This window comes from Silurus meridionalis, chromosome 4 (genome assembly GCF_014805685.1).
Source record: "Silurus meridionalis isolate SWU-2019-XX chromosome 4, ASM1480568v1, whole genome shotgun sequence".
Classification (NCBI taxonomy): domain Eukaryota; kingdom Metazoa; phylum Chordata; class Actinopteri; order Siluriformes; family Siluridae; genus Silurus; species Silurus meridionalis.
In genome coordinates, this window is record NC_060887.1 from 41,060,509 (window position 1) to 41,078,008 (window position 17,500).

A 17,500-nucleotide genomic window follows, 5' to 3' on the forward strand; every position below is an offset into this window, starting at 1 on the left:
ACACACACAAACACACACACACACATACACACACCCTGCTTGGAGGATATAAAACCTTTCTTCCTTTCTTTCTTATGTAAAGCAGTACTTCTGAAGCGCATTCCACTTCTGTGTGTGTGTGTGTGTGTGTGTGTGTGTGTGTGTGATTTGATTCTCTGCTGAACCGTTTTGATCAATTATGCAACAGCTTCCCAAAGTCATAACACACATTCATAAAAGTGATGATCACACACACACACACACACACACACACACACACACACACACACACACACACACACACACACACACCTTGATATAAACAGATATAAATGGACGGATCGTATTGCAGTTGTGCTCAGACTGATATGATGTAACATAATGAAAATAATTGATTATTTATAGGAAAGCAGGAGGAAATGATTCCCGCAGTCACATGACCAACACTTACACAATAATTATAGATACACGCCGTGATCACGTGATTGATTTTGGAAGTATTGACACTCAGGTTCAGTTCCATTCCAACTTTTAAAGGCTCAATGGGGCGGAGCAATAGTTCAAGTTCAAGTTTATTTCTATTGCGTTTTCCACAATACACATGGTCTCAAAGCAGCTTCATGTGAAAGGTCATTGGTTAGGACTGATTTTTGATAAGAAGGTCATGAGTTTAAATCCTGGCACCACCAAGCTGCCACTCCTGGGCCCTTGAGCCTAAAAGGTTTAGTTGCCTGGATAAAGGCATATGCTGTGAATGTTTTATAAATTACTTGTATCATATTTTATGATTTATGACTTAATTTCTTTTATCTCCCCCCACAGGGCTCCTGGATTGCCCACTCGTATTTCTGGGTCCAGACCAACCCCTCCACTGACACCCCAGGACTGATTCACTGCCACAACGGGGGGAGTCAGTAAAGGGGGGGGAAATTATATATCTTATACGCATCACAGACGGCTAAAAGATGAGTGTGAGCCGTATTAGCCGGTACAGTATCGTGTCTTCAGAGGAGGACGCTTTGCGCCTGACGACGATCCATGGCAGCGGCATTAACGGCTATGGAAATGGAAACGGCAAGGTGCACACACGCAGGAAATGCCGCAACCGCTTCGTCAAAAAGAACGGACAATGCAATGTGCAGTTCACCAACATGGAGCAGAAATCGCAGCGCTACCTGGCCGATATCTTCACCACCTGCGTCGACATCCGCTGGCGCTACATGCTGGTCATGTTCACGCTCGTGTTCGTGCTGTCGTGGCTTGGGTTTGGTTTGGCGTTCTGGGTGATCGCGCTGCTTCACGGTGACCTGGACAACCCGGCCGGAGATGACAGCTTCACACCGTGTGTCCTGCACGTGAATGGCTTCTTAGCAGCTTTTCTGTTTTCCATCGAGACTCAGACGACCATCGGATATGGTTTCCGTTGCGTGACAGAGGAGTGTCCGGTTGCCATCTTCCTTGTAGTCTTCCAGTCCATCGTGGGCAGCATTATCGAGTGCTTCATGATCGGTGCCATTATGGCGAAAATGGCACGACCCAAAAAGCGTACTCAAACTCTTCTGTTCTCTAAAAACGCTGTCATCTCTATGAGGGACGGGAAGCTGTGCCTCATGTGGCGTGTCGGAAACCTTCGTAAGAGTCACATCGTCGAGGCTCATGTCCGGGCGTTGCTAATCAAACCGCGCGTGACTACTGAGGGAGAGTACATCCCACTAGACCAGCTGGATATTAACGTGGGGTTCGATCAGGGGCTCGATAGGATCTTCTTGGTCTCGCCGATCACCATTTTGCACGAGATCGACGAGGAGAGTCCTCTTTTTGGGATCAGCAAGCGAGATCTGGAGACAGCGGACTTCGAGATTGTGGTGATCCTTGAGGGGATGGTGGAGGCTACAGCCATGACGGCGCAGGCTCGGAGCTCATACTTGGCAAGCGAGATCCTGTGGGGCCACCGCTTTGAGCCGGTGCTTTTTGAGGAGAAGAACGAATACAAGGTGGACTACTCGCACTTCCACAAGACCTACGAGGTTCCGTCTACGCCGCGATGCAGCGCGAAGGACATGCTGGAGAGCAAGTGCGCGTCGGCTGCCGACAACGCCTCCACGTTCTGCTACGAGAACGAGCTTGCGCTTCTCAACCGTGATGAGGAGGATGAGGACGAATGCATCCCGAGAGAGCGGCAAGACTTTGAACAGATGTCTCGGAGTCTCGAGCAAAGATCTTACCGCCGCGAGTCAGAGATTTAACCCCCTCTGACCTTTTGATACATCCTGGTTTAAACCATGCAGAACAATGCAAAAGTGCCATAATGTGAGGCTTAGAACTGTGCACATTGCTGGTGTGTGTGTGTGTGTGTGTGTGTGTGTGTCTGTGTGTGTGTGTTTATGTTGTGAGTGTTTAACAGAGAGATGTTGCACAGTTTGAGCCAGAGACTTGTTTTTTTAATTCCTGCACGGAAAACTTGAATCTTTTCCTCCTTCTTGTTTCGTTTTTCCAAAAATGTGGTTTAGTTGGAATCTAAAATCTCAGAATTTGTAAATATTTTTGTGTGGATGTGTAGGTCACGATTCTGTGTGGAAAACTACTTTCATTCCAGAAAGACAGCGAAAGAAAGAAAGAAAGAGAGAGAGAGAGAGAGAGAGAGAGAGAGAAATGAGTTTTTTTTTTATTTTCTTTTTGTCTAGACCTACTGATACCAAAATGCCCACACACGCACATTCACATTCACACACACACACACACACACACACACACACACACACACACACACACACTACAAGCATGACAGAGTCCCCTTTAAAGTTGTACTACCTAAACAAACACGTCAGAGTTCGACCAAGCGCTAAATTTGATTAGACGCAAAAATAGAAGCCCAGTCTGACTGACACACACACACACACACACACACACACACACACACACACACACACACACACACAGTTAAGTGGGAATCCCTGTAATTATCTAAAACACGTCCTGATTTCCAATTCCTTCATTACTGTGTGTTCCTGATACAAGGAGGGGGCGGAGCTAATGGTACATGTCACATGACCAAGTTTGCAAACCTCAGCAACAATCAGAAAGTGCTTCTTTATAGGATAATTGTAAATGTTTTGAGTACTTTGTAGAATAATGCTTTGATTTATTCCCCTTTAATATTCAAACCTCAGGGCCAGAACGAGGCTGCTCTGTGTGTGTGTGTGTGTGTGTGTGTGTGTGTGTGTGTGTGTGTGTGTGTGTGTGTGTGTGTGTGTGAGAGAGAGAGATATATTAGCACACGATTACACAATAAATGCAGAATAAATAGCGAGCTCATCCCATAAAGAACTCCAGTGTGTAACACGTGTGTTGTCCCGGAGGTGAAATGTAATAAGTTAAAGTCACTGTTACTGCACTAAATTTTACTTAAGCACGAGTAAAGTTACTGGTCTAAAAATCTACGCGAGTAAAAGAAAAACCATCTCTCATTTACAGTTAACTCCAATCTTATGCAGGTCTTCTGTAAATGATTACACTTTTTATTTATATTATATAACACTTTAATGGTCACATTGCTAATAGAGCTTCACTGTGCAGGCGCTGTTCATTCCAACCCTGGTGCTGACCAACATTAGCGATGTGATGCAGTCACGCAACGCGACAGTAATAATGATCTGATCTAAATATATAAGATATTATTAACTGAGCTGATGCTTGTGCAGGTTTGATGGAAGTTTTTGAAGCTGTTCTCCACCCATCAATCAATTGGTGCAGTAGTTTCCAGTTTCCCCTTCATTTTTTTACTTTCTTATCTTTTTATTTCTGTAACAGATATGATTTAAAGTGTAGTTAAGTTTCACACTGCAAACTAAACTTGCTTTAGGTAAAAGTACCATTACAGATTTGATTTTACAGAAGTACACAAAAAACCCTACTCAATTACAGTAACGCGTACGATACAACAGAGTACTGTTACACAATTATAACACACAACTACGACATACACAACCGTGATACACAATTGTGATTCACAACTCGGACGAGGTTGAGCTCATCTTCTGTTAGCTGATAAAACATTTAGTCTCAGAAATCCTGTGCAGAATATTACAAAACCACAGTGCTATAATGACCTATTGAGGGAATGAAACAGCTGGAACAGCAGCTGGAATTTACTGATCACAATAAAATGCATCAGTTTCTACAAAAGAAAAAAATCTGTTACATTAATTTGCATAAGCTTTCTGCATAAAGGAAATCTAATTGATTAGCTATGCACCGTCACTAGCCTGCTAGTCAAAATAGTTTATATTTTAGGACAAACTATTGAGTGAAAGTTTCAGTGGGAGGGGCTTGGGGGCAAAAAAAACCCCTCTAAAGCAGTATATGGTTAGTCTAATGTTCTGATATGAAGCGTCTGTAAATGTACAGCAATAAACTAATCCTAAAATATTAGCATTAAATGCTAACAGGTTCTGCTGGTTACAGTTCTGGTGGTAATGTTCATTGCATTTCTGGACTTTTTTAAGTAACATAAATTATGTTCCAGGACCTTTACAAGATTTCATTAAATACCTCAGGATTGGGCTGTAGGGTTTAGGAGAATTGGTAGATGATAGTACACTAGATTTAGAGTGTAGAGCGTAGGGGTCAAGGGTGAGCTATGATACACAGACATTCTGTAGAAGGGTTTAGGATTTAGGGAACTTGACATACAATGGTACAGGCTACATTAGAAAGTTGTAGGGTGTAGGGTTTAAAGTGAACTATGAGACTCAGGATTTCTGTAGAAGGGTGTAGGGTTTAGGGTTTAGGGGATTTATTAAGTGATATAAGATGAATGCGGTAGTTCATGGTCCTGGAGAAGAGATAAGGGTGTAGTGTTACTGTGATGTACAGACTTCTTGAGAAAGGATTTAAGGGAGTTTAACAATGGTGTAGAGTTTATATAGGGATTTAGGGTATAGGCTTCAGGGCTATGAGCTATGAGATAGTTATGAGCGCTTCTGTAGTAAAGTTTAGGATGTAGTGTGTAGGGTGTAGGGTGTAGGGTAAAAGGTATAGAGCACAGTTTATAGTGTTCACAGGATTTACCAGATTATACAAGATTTATTTGATGGGTAGACGGATTTGAGAAATAATGGTTTCTAGAGCTTTTTCTGCTCTTTATAAATCTATTTTCCTGAAACAAAAAGTATGAGGTTTGGGTTTATCTGGTAGCCGCTAGATTTCTGTGATATTTTTAACTTTACGACTAGATTAGCTTTTCAGCAGTAAATTGCTCAGACATGTGGTAACAGATACTACAGATATGTGATTCAGGGGTCGCTAATAAGCCCCACCTACTTCACCTGAAATAGGGGGAAAATGCTGGTCATGTAGCTGATGGGAACCACATTAAGAAGTGATCTGTAGTGTGTAGGGTGTAAGGTGTAGGGTTCAACAGTAGAGCAACAACAGAACAAAAATATTTTTACATTCTTTTATATTTTTGTAGTTGTTAATGCACAAGAACAGAGTGACGATGCTGAAAACAGCATGGGGCTGAAATACACTGGCTTTATTTATTTATGATAGCTCTATCTATCTATCTATATATCTATCTATCTATCTATAGAAAGTATGTTTTTTGGTGCTGAAAATGTGATAAAAATCGTTCACATCCTTCCCTGGAATAGAAAATATGAACTTTATCGGCGCAAAGTTACTTAATAGAGACAAAACAAATACAAAATAAAATTCTAATTACGCCTATTTACAAATTCAATTATCAGATGTAGTTGCATGTGTGTGTGTGTGTGTGTGTGTGTGTGTGATTCTCATGTTTGCACAGCCTCCATAATGGCCATCTTTTAAAAGCAATAATGAATTTATTCAGCAATAAGGAGGATCAGCGTCACTGCACATAAGAGAAACCAATGAAGACTTTATAACATGCAGACATGGAATATATCAGAGGAGGGGACAGAGAAGCTAGGAGACACTGGGGACTCTGGAAATTAGGGGACATTGGAAACCAGAAAACTCTAAACTTCGGGAGATTACAGGACACTAAGGCACTAAACATTGACATTCAAAATTGAGGGACACTGGACAATAGAGGACTCTGGACACACCAGGGGACATTAGAAACTTGGGGGCACTGAAAACTATTGGACAAAACAACTTAAACTGGACAAACAGTCAAAACTAGTGTACACTGGTTACTCAAGAACAGATGAAACTAGGGGACATTGGTTACAAATGAACAGACGAAACTATGGGACACTAGACACTAGAGACCAATCAAAATTAGGGGACGCTGGCCACTGGGGAACAGTTGAAACTAGGAGACATTGACTAGGAGACACTTTGGGAAAATTATGGAACACTGGAAACTTGGGGACACTGAAAATGAGGGGACACTGGACATTTAACTAGAAGACACGATGGGACACCAGGACACTAAGCTAAAAAGCTAATAAGAGCCTAAACCAGGAGAGATTATTATATGTGAAGATGTGGGGTGGAAGGGGGAACAGGAAGATGAGGAGGAGTATGAGGAAGAGCAGGAGATATCCAATAAATGTGTGCAGCTGTTCTACAGCCCTGTGTATTCAATAATCACATTCACAGCTCCAGATGTGCACTGAGGATTCTTCTGCATTAACTTCTCTTCATCATTACAGACAGACAGACAGACAGACAGATAACAAAATGATGATGATGATGATGATGACGACCACTAATAATCCCAACATTCCATGTGTAATGTACTGTACTGTCATGTCCACACACTCTCTCTGTTTTTGTTTATTTTATTTTTTTTAATAAAGAATGTGTATAATGTCCTCGTTATGGCATGCTGATGGAGAAGTGCAGCTCCTGAGGAACTCTTCTCACCTCAGCAACGCTGCCTGAGATTCACACACACTCTATTTTTCTACTGAAGCATAGCGGTGCTGCTGCTGAGCGAGAGACAGGAACTGCACTGCGACCTGTTCATCCCAAACACTCCCACTGTATATATCAATCTCTACAAGAGGACGGGACGAGGGGGACAGGGGAAAGCTGGACATTTATACGAGTCTTCCACAGCCCAGACACACACACACACACACACACACACACACACACTGGGCTTGTACTGTACATGAATCATGCACAACTGCTAAATTATTTAATTAAAGCTAAATTATTACACATTGTGTCTCAGACTGTTTATTTCCTAATATCATTTAGTGACATTTGGCAGATGCCCTCATCCAGAGTGACGTACAATTATCTCATTTTACACAACCAATCGCCGTGTTCCAGGGTTCCAGTAGCTACTCGTGTTGCTGGGAATTAAACTCACAACCTTTCAATCTGAGGTCCAACTAAAGAGCTGCAGCTTCTCCAGAAGAACCGTTCATGCAACCTGTGGTCCTAACCCATTCCAGCAGACGGTTACTGGATATTTATATTTGTCACATGAACTTTACAGAACACTGAAATTCTTCACCTATTCTAGTGAAATTAGGAAATCAGAGCGCAGAGTCAGACACGATACAGCACTACAGGTTAAGGCATCGGACATCTGACGGTCATGAGTTCAAATCCCAGCCACACCAAGCTGCTACTCTGGGGCCCCTGAGCCAGGCCCTTAACTCCATAGTTACTCAGTTGTATAATTAGGATCAATGTGAGTCACTCTGGATTAGGGGGTCTGAAAAATGCTGTACCTTAAATGTAAAAGGTTAAGGGTCCTGCTGAAGGACTTTGTGATTACTAACAGTCTGAATCTGTAATTAGAATATCATTAAAAAGTTGATTTATTTTAGTAATTCAATACAGAACATGAAACTTGTGTGTACTCAATACTTGGTCGAGGCTCCTTTTGCTTTAATTACTGCCTCAATTCTGCATGGCATGGAGGAGATCAGACTGTGGCATGGAGGTGATCAGACTGTGGCATGGAGGAGATCAGACTGTGGCATGGAGGTGATCAGACTGTGGCATGGAGGTGATCAGACTGTGGCATGGAGGTGATCAGACTGTGGCATGGAGGAGATCAGTGTGTGGCATGGAGGTGATCAGACTGTGGCATGGAGGTGATCAGACTGTGGCATGGAGGTGATCAGACTGTGGCATGGAGGAGATCAGTGTGTGGCCCTGTTGAGGTGGTGTGGAAGCACAGGTTTCTTTGACAGTGGCCTTCAGCTCATCTCTATTTTTTTCGTCTCTTGTTTCTCATGTTCCTCTTGACAATACACCAGAGATTCTCTATGGGGTTCAGGTCTGGTGAGTTTCTCCAGTCAAGCACACCAACACCATGATCATTTAAGCAACTTCTGGTGTTTTTGGCAGTGTGGGCAGGTGCCAAATCCTGCTGGAAAATGAAATCAGCATCTCCATAAAGCTGGTCAGCAGAGGGAAGCATGAAGTGCTCTAAAGCTTTCTGGTAGACGGCTGTGCTGAACGTGGACCTGATAAAACACAGTGGACCAACACCAGCAGATGACACGACTCCCCAAACCACCACTGACTGTGAACACTTTACACTGGACCTTCAGCAGCTTGGATTCTGTGCTTCTCTTCTCTTCTTCTTCTTCCAGACTCTGGGACCCTGATTTCCACATGAAATGCAAAACTTTGTCCCACTGAGCAATAGTCAGTCCTTTTTGTCCTTTGTCCAGATGAGACACCTCTGACATTGTCTCTGGTTCAGGAGCTGTTCGACACGAGGACTGAGTCAGTTGTAGTCCATGGAGACGTCTGTGTGTGTGGGCTCTTTGTGAATCTCCACAAATTCTTAAATCTGCTTAGTTTCTAATTTTTCTACCACATTTTTCCTTCCATTCAACTTTTCATCAATGTTCTTGGATCCAGCAGTCTGTGAACAGCAGCTTCTTCAGCGATGATCTTTTGGATCTCATCCTCCATGTGCAGGGGGTCAATCATCGTCTTCTGGAGAACTGTTGAGTCAGCAGTTTCCCTCCATGATTGTGGAGCCTGAACCAGACTGAGACATCATTTAAAGACTCAGGAAACCTGAGCAGGTGTTTGGAGTTAATGAGATGATTATAGTGAGACATCACGAGTCTCCAATATTCAACTTTCTTACAATATTCTTATTTTCTGAGACACTGAATTTTGGGTTTTTATTAGCTGTAATAATTATTAAAATAAAAATAAATAAACACTTGAAATACATCAGTGTGTGATGAATCTTCCTAATATACCAGTTTCACTGTTTCTATAGAATTACTAAAATAAATCAACCTTTCATTGTTATTCTAATTTATTACGATGCACCTGTATTTGTCACTGGTCGCCATCTAGTGTCAGGTGGAAGTCATTACACTTTTTACTGCACCTGCATGAAGTACCTGAATTAAATTAACGCTGTTTTGAGGGCTGATGATTTTATGTTATATGTTCAGGATGAATCTCTCTCTCTCTCTCTCTCTCTCTCTCTCTCTCTCTCTCTCTCTTTCTCTCTCTCTCTCTCTCTCTCTCTCTCTCTCCTCTCTTTCTCTTTCTCTCTCTCTCTCTCTCTCTCTCTCTCTCTTTCTCTCTCTCTCTCTCTCTCTCTCTCCTCTTTCTCTCTCTCTCTCTTTCTCTCTCTCTCTCTTTCTCTCTCTCTCTCTCTCTTTCTCTCTCTCTCTCTCTCTCTCTCTCTCTCTCTCTCTCTCTCTCTCTCTCTCTCTCTCTCTCTCTCTCTCTCTCTCTCTCTCTCTCTCTCTCTCTCTCTCTCTCTCTCTCTCTCTCTCTCTCTCTCTCTCTCTCTGGTTATAATAAGTTGTATGATAATGAAAGTCCTAAGATGAAATGTATAATCTGTTTTTATTGTTTGTTTTTTTTCTCGTGTGATCTCGACATAACAGAAGTTGTTTTCTCCTCATCACGACTCTAATAGCTGGCAAACCTGTGTAGGGTTTCCGGTTGTCATGGTGATCACTCAGGCGTCACTAATGGTAACTGATTGCCCGGATGCAAAGCAGCGTCCGCACGCGACTGGCGCGCGACCCGCACCGGAGTCACGAGCTTCACCGACTCATTCATTTAATTTCACTGAAGCGGAAAAACACTTTTATTCAGGTATCAAATATAAATATATTCTTTTCACTTGTTTTATCTCTTTTTAATCTCCTTTCAGCTTTTAATCAGTGCTGCTGAATCAAACTCGCGAGCCGGAAATCCACCTTTTTATCGGGAATACTGGGAATCTTTTCTCCTGTCGGAACCACTTTCATGTATTCCCTCCTTCCTTCACTTCCTTTCTCTACCTCCTTCCTTCACCTTCTTCCTTCACCTTCTTCCTTCACTTCTTTTTCTCTACCTCCTTCCTTCACCTTCTTCCTTCACCTTCTTCCTTCACCTTCCTTCACCTTCTTCCTTCACTTCCTTTCTACCTCCTTCCTTCACTTCTTTTCTCTACCTCCTTCCTTCACCTTCTTCCTTCACCTCCTTCCTTCACCTCCTTCCTTCACCTTCTTCCTTCACCTCCTTCCTTCACCTTCTTCCTTCACCTTCTTCCTCACCTTCTTCCTTCACCTTCTTCCTTCACTTCTTTTTCTGTACCTCCTTCCTTCACCTTCTTCCTTCACCTTCTTCCTTCACCTTCTTCCTTCACCTCCTTCCTTCACCTTCTTCCTTCTTTCAGAAGAAATAAAACACACATGAGACAAATATTAAACAAAACCTCTGAGCAGTGATTATATCTATTTATCTATTTAACTTTATAAAAAATCTTCTGGAACATCTCTTCTCCATCTTCTTCTCCTTCTCCATGGTTGTTTAAACAGGTAATAGGATTCTCCCAGCTGAACTGTACAGTAAGAATTAGTTTTGTTTTTCTTTATGTTGAAAATGTTCACTTTAGTGAAGTTCTTTATTCAGTAATTAATTGACAGTAAAATGGTGACCCACAAACTGGGATAATGAACATTTCTGCCTCCTCAAAACAGTAAAATGGTGTAAAATGTCATTTTCTTCTACATGATATGGACATAATTCCCCCTCTTACTGAAGCAATAGAGACCAAAGATATCGCAATAAAGATTATTATTATTATCTATTACATTTAAAACCCCTGAATAAGCACTTTATTACCAAATCAGCAGTGTAAAGTTCACTTGTGTGGTATTTGTATGTTTACATTGTGTTTATTGTGTAAATTCAACAGCACACGCGATTTAAAACTGAGAAGTGTGAGACTGAACTTTTCTGCTCATGTAAACAGCACTGGGATCAATAATATACAGACAGTTCAGGATCTTTTTATTAAAATAATAAACACTGCTCTCAGTGTCATCGCTATTTTAATTTACAAACTCGGACTTTTTCTCTGACTCAGTATTTTTAAAGTCCTCACGGTTTGGAACTCAGAATAAACCGGCTGTAAATAATAATCCGTCTTTAAATGGCGCCGGGGAAATCAGCAGAATAAAACCAGTTTATTTTAGCTTCTCGCTTAGCAACCTCCGAGTGATGTGTTCATTTCCTCGCCACCAGATCAGTTCACGGAAAAGTGTGTATATCCATCTGGATCACATCTGGATCGGTGAAGACCGACGCCCTGCTCAACTACCTGCTCTGCATTTATATATACAGTATATATAAACTCTCACTGTGAATACAGGGAAACTCACTATAAAGTGTGTGTGTGTGTGTGTGTGTGTGTGTGTGTGTGTGTGTGTGTGTGTGTCCAGATGGAGAATGACAGTGTGTACAGTACGGACGGTGCAGGTGGACCACCACAACTCCCACATTTATCTTCCCAGGTAGCTTCTTTCCTTCACCAGGTGTGTATGAGCACTCTGTTCTACTCAACATCTGACCAATCAGAGTGCAGAATTCTAATTAACATATTTTGACCAATCAGAGTTCAGAATTCGAATTACATCAATTCAAACAAATATATAAACAAAGAGAAAACAAACCGGGAAAAGTGCTAGTTTAAATGTTTCAGGAAGAGAAAGAACTTTATCTGTCGTTTAAAGATAAGTCAGTGACACACACACACACACACACACACACACACACACACACTATTGTTGACACACACACCCCCTCTTGCTCTGTAGAGAAGGCAGTTTCCTCCCCTGTTGGACGACTCACACTGGACTCTGTATGATGATCAGAGACACTGCAGGACACACAGCGAGTGTATCGCCATTAACTACAGCCCACACACTCGACACCTGAGGATCACACACCTGGGTACCTTTATTCACTATATAATTATATACATACACACACCTGTATAATATTACACTGTCTCACACACACACACACACACACCAGTATCTATATTCCCACTTTATACTGCCTTCTTCTTCTACATGCACTAATACACTTACAGCATGCAGATGTTTTTATCCAGATATTTATGAACTAAGCAAAGACCTTCTGATTAGAAGTTCACCATTTGAGCAACCACTTAGAGAAACTCCTCCATCCACACCTCACACAGAGAAGCAGACTTTAACACTATACCCAGCAGTGACCCAGGTGGGACTCGAACCCACAATCTCCAGCTCCGGAGGCTGATGCCGTATCCATTAGGCCACTGGGTCTGTGGGTGGAGCCTGTCTCTTACACACACACACACACACACACACACACACACACACACACACACACACACACACACACACACACACACACACACACACACACACACACACACACACACACACACACACACACACACACAAAATGTGGATGTTTTTGTTTTCTCTACTCTCTGTGTTCTTAGTCAGATGTTCTGTTTCAACAAGGAAGATGAAGAAACGAACTTACAGATCACACAGGTAAACACACACACACACACACACACACACACACACACACACACACACACACACACACACACACACACACACACACCACACATTGACGGTTCATTGATACATGTCATAGGAAAGCGGTGGCTCCCGTGAGTCAGCCTTTAACTCCAGACCAGCAGCTGTTCATCATGTACACTCAGGAGGATCTGGAAAAGAAGAACCTGGCAGATCCCACTCCATCTGAGTTAGAGGTCAAACACATTCACCACACACTCTACATCTCCAACCTCATCTCTGGAGCTTCATCACAACATTCCTCTCCTCTTCTCTCTCTGTCTGTTCCAGAGGTACATGTACTACATCATTAAGGGTCTTCATGAGGATGTGGTCGCTCCTCAACCTTCTCACCACATCACCAACATCCTTAAGCTCCTTCCTGACTGTTTACACAGCAAGCCAATGCTGCAGACGCTTCTGGAGGAAGTGAAGCTCGGCTTTAATTTCAGTATCCGCAAAAGCATCGGTAAATCTCACACACACACACACACACACACACACACACACACACACACACGCACACACACACGCACACACACACACACACACACACACACACCAAGTCTTTTGGACATGCTAGTGTGGAATCATGAGTCAGGTGGGCGTGGCCATCCTCTCTCATTTCACCATTTCATGGACATGTATGTGTCCATCTGTCTGTCGGCAGTGGATTACATCCTGATGGACGAGCAGCAGCGGAAGAGGCTGTCCATCTCCAGCGTTCCTCATCCGTTTCCTCGGCGTGTGATCCGTGCCCCGGTCCCCTGGTCTCAAACCTACAGACACGCCCACAGCTGGTGTACACAACATCTTTTCACCACCAATCACATCATGCACCAACTGCAGGAACTCTGGGTCAACAAGTAAATCACCACCATCAACACTATCAAAATCACCACCATCATCACCATCACCACCATCAACACTATCACCATCATCACCACCACCATCACCACCATCATCACCATCACCACCATCACCATCATCACCACCATCATCACCATCACCACCATCACCACTATCACCATCATCACCACCATCTTCACCACCATCACCATCACCACCATCACCACTATCACCATCATCACCACTATCACCATCATCACCACCATCATCACCATCACCACCATCACCACTATCACCATCATCACCACCATCATCACCATCACCACCATCATCACCACCATCATCACCATCACCACTATCACCATCATCACCACCATCATCACCATCACCACTAACACCATCATCACCATCATCACCACCATCATAAACCATCACCACCATCACCACTATCATCATGGTGTAGAATTGTAATGAAGATGTTTCTAGAGCATCTCTCTCTCTCTCTCTCTCTCTCTCTCTCTCTCTCTCTCCTCTCTCTCTCTCTCTCTCTCTCTCTCCTCTCTCTCTCTCTCTCTCTCTCTCTCTCTCTCTCTCTCTCTCTCTCTCTCCTCTCTCTCTCTCTCTCTCTCTCACTCACTCTTGTACTCTCTCTCTTTCTTTCTCTCAAGTTTCTCAGATTTGCGTTTTGTTCATTCAGAACATTTTCACTCAGAGAATCTGCCATTTCTGCCCTCCGAGTTTCAGCAGGTCATACAGACACAGTGTCAGACCATCAGAGACACGCTCATTAACAAGTAAGTGTGTGTGTGTGTGTGTGTGTGTGTGTGTGTGTGTGTGTGTGTGTGTGTGTGTGATTGTTTGTGAAAGAGAGAGCAAGAAAATACTCTGTGTTTTTTATTGTTCCAGCAGTCTGTCTCTCTTGGATACCTTTCTTACACTAAGACCTGTAGCTATGGTGCACTTTAACAACACACACACACACACACACACACACACACACACACATACACACACGCGCTGATGTGTCCAGGGTTGTATTTCTGTAGATTGTGAGATGAACAGGTTTAAGCAGGGTTTAAATTTCCAGCTCTGCTGCTCATGTGTGTGTTTGCAGCAAGTTTGTGAACATCTGACCATGAGAATTTTGCCTTCCTGAACATCTCATTCCAAATATATTCTCCATTTACTGTTCTACTGATCTCCACTCCTCTGGAAAAATGCAGTGGAGACTCATTAAGCCACAAGTAGGATGTAGGTAAGAAGGTGAGGAGGCATGTGGTGCAGTCAGTTAATGGAGCTGGCTTTGTGTGCAGTCATGCTGGAACAGGTTTGGGGTCTCAAGTTCAAGTGAAGGGAAATTTGATTCGTCAACGATGTCGATGAAATTGTGTGTTTTCAGTGTTTAGAGAAGAACCACATATGGGTGGAAAAATCAGGTGTCCCAATATACATCATAGATATCATTTCTTATTATATCAGATAATGTGTGTGTGTGTGATTGTTTGTGAAAGAGAGAGCAAGAAAATACTCTGTGTTTTTATTGTTCCAGCAGTCTGTCTCTCTTGGATACCTTTCTTACACTAAGACCTGTAGCTATGGTGCACTTTAACAACACACACACACATACACACACGCTGATGTGTCCAGGGTTGTATTTCTGTAGATTGTGAGATGAACAGGTTTAAGCAGGGTTTAAATTTCCAGCTCTGCTGCTCATGTGTGTGTTTGCAGCAAGTTTGTGAACATCTGACCATGAGAATTTTGCCTTCCTGAACATCTCATTCCAAATATATTCTCCATTTACTGTTCTACTGATCTCCACTCCTCTGGAAAAATGCAGTGGAGACTCATTAAGCCACAAGTAGGATGTAGGTAAGAAGGTGAGGAGGCATGTGGTGCAGTCAGTTAATGGAGCTGGCTTTGTGTGCAGTCATGCTGGAACAGGTTTGGGGTCTCCAAGTTCAAGTGAAGGGGAAATTTGATTCGTCCAACGATGTCGATGAAATTGTGTGTTTTCAGTGTTTAGAGAAGAACCACATATGGGTGGAAAAATCAGGTGTCCCAATATACATCATAGATATCATTTCTTATTATATCAGATAATGTGTGTGTGTGTAAACCCTCCTCATAGTAACTAAACCCCTCCTAATAGTAACTAAACCCCACCTCATAGTAACTAAACCCTCCTAATAGTAACTAAACCCCACCTCATAGTAACTAAACCACTCCTCATAGTAACTAAACCCCACCTCATAGTAACTAAACCCTCCTCATAGTAACTAAACCCCACCTTTTAGTAACTAAACCCCTCCTCATAGTAACTAAACCCCTCCTTAAAGTAACTAAACCCCTCCTAATAGTAACTAAACCCTCCTCATAGTAACTAAACCCTCCTTAAAGTAACTAAACCCTCCTTATAGTAACTAAACCCTCCTCATAGTAACTAAACCCTCCTTATAGTAACTAAACCCCTCCTTATAGTAACTAAACCCCTCCTCATAGTAACTAAACCCTCCTCATAGTAACTAAACCCCTCCTTAAAGTAACTAAACCTCTCCTCTAGTAACTAAACCCCTCCTTAGTAACTAAACCCTCCTTATAGTAACTAAACCCCTCCTTATAGTAACTAAACCCCTCCTTATAGTAACTAAACTCCTCCTTATAGTAACTAAACCCCTCCTCATAGTAACTAAACCCTCCTCATAGTTACTAAACCCCTCCTCATAGTAACTAAACTCCTCCTCATAGTAACTAAACTCCTCCTCATAGTAACTAAACCCCTCCTTATAGTAACTAAACCCCTCCTTATAGTAACTAAACCCTCCTCATAGTAACTAAACCCCTCCTCATAGTAACTAAACCCCTCCTCATAGTAACTAAACCCTCATCATAGTAACTAAACCCTCCTCATATTAACTAACCCCCTCCTTATAGTAACTAAACCCCTCCTTATAGTAACTAAACCCCTCCTTATAGTGCACTAAACCCCTCCTTATAGTAACTAAACCCCTACTTATAGTGCACTAAACCCCTCCTTATAGTAACTAAACCCCACTCTATTGTGCACTAAACCCCTCCTTATAGTAATTAAACCCCTCCTTATAGTAACTAAACCCCACCTTATAGTAACTAAACCCCTCCTTATAGTAACTAAACCCCACCTTATTGTGCACTAAACCCCTCCTTATAGTAACTAAACCCCTCCTCACAGTAACTAAACCCCTCCTCACAGTAACCAAACCCCTCCTTATAGTAACTAAACCCCTCCTTATTATAACTAAACCCCTCCTTATAGTGCACTAAACCCTCCTTATAGTAACTAAACCCCTCCTTATAGTAACTAAACCCTCCTTATAGTGCACTAAACCCCTCCTTATAGTAACTAAACCCCTCCTTATGGTGCACTAAACCTCCTTATAGTAACTAAACCCTCCTTATGGTGCACTAAACCCCTCCTTATAGTAACTAAACCCCTCCTTATAGTGCACTAAACCCCTCCTTATAGTAACTAAACCCCTCCTTATAGTAACTAAACCCCTCCTTATAGTGCACTAAACCCCTCCTTATAGTAACTAAACCCCTCCTTATGGTGCACTAAACCCCTCCTTATAGTATCTAAACCCCTCCTTATGGTGCACTAAACCCCTCCTTATAGTAACTAAACCCTCCTTATAGTAACTAAACCCTCCTTATAGTGCACTAAACCCCTCCTTATAGTAACTAAACCCCTCCTTATGGTGCACTAAACTCCTCCTTATAGTAACTAAACCCCACCTTATTGTGCAGTAAACCCTCCTTATAGTAATAAAACCCCTCCTTATAGTAACTAAACACCACCTTATAGTGCACTAAACCCCTCCTTATAGTAACTAAACCCCACCTTATTG

At 42.4% G+C, this 17,500-nt stretch overlaps 3 protein-coding genes and 1 non-coding gene across 5 annotated transcripts in view; 3 read left to right on the forward strand and 1 right to left on the reverse strand.

Moving 5' to 3' along the window:
* Positions 1-7,137, forward strand: part of kcnj12a (potassium inwardly rectifying channel subfamily J member 12a) — an 11,977-nt gene extending 4,840 nt beyond the window's left edge. The window contains exon 2 of the mRNA XM_046848293.1: positions 802-7,137. Coding sequence (XP_046704249.1) covers positions 945-2,225 — 1,281 coding nt within the window. The 5' untranslated portion in view covers positions 802-944 and the 3' untranslated portion in view covers positions 2,226-7,137. The remainder of the gene's footprint in view (positions 1-801) is intronic.
* Positions 1-17,500, forward strand: part of LOC124385132 (NLR family CARD domain-containing protein 3-like) — a 987,530-nt gene that overhangs the window by 814,901 nt on the left and 155,129 nt on the right. The window lies entirely within an intron of this gene.
* The window catches only part of LOC124384468 (dynein axonemal heavy chain 3-like), a 35,457-nt gene continuing 29,594 nt past the window's right edge, over positions 11,638-17,500 (forward strand). Inside the window, 5 exon segments of the mRNA XM_046847353.1 lie at positions 11,638-11,702; positions 12,680-12,734; positions 12,869-12,961; positions 13,056-13,233; positions 13,435-13,622. Of these exon segments, the coding sequence (XP_046703309.1) occupies positions 11,638-11,702; positions 12,680-12,734; positions 12,869-12,961; positions 13,056-13,233; positions 13,435-13,622 (579 nt within the window).
* On the reverse strand, positions 12,425-12,497 carry trnar-ccg. The gene has a single exon. It is a non-coding gene; the product is annotated as a tRNA-Arg (tRNA).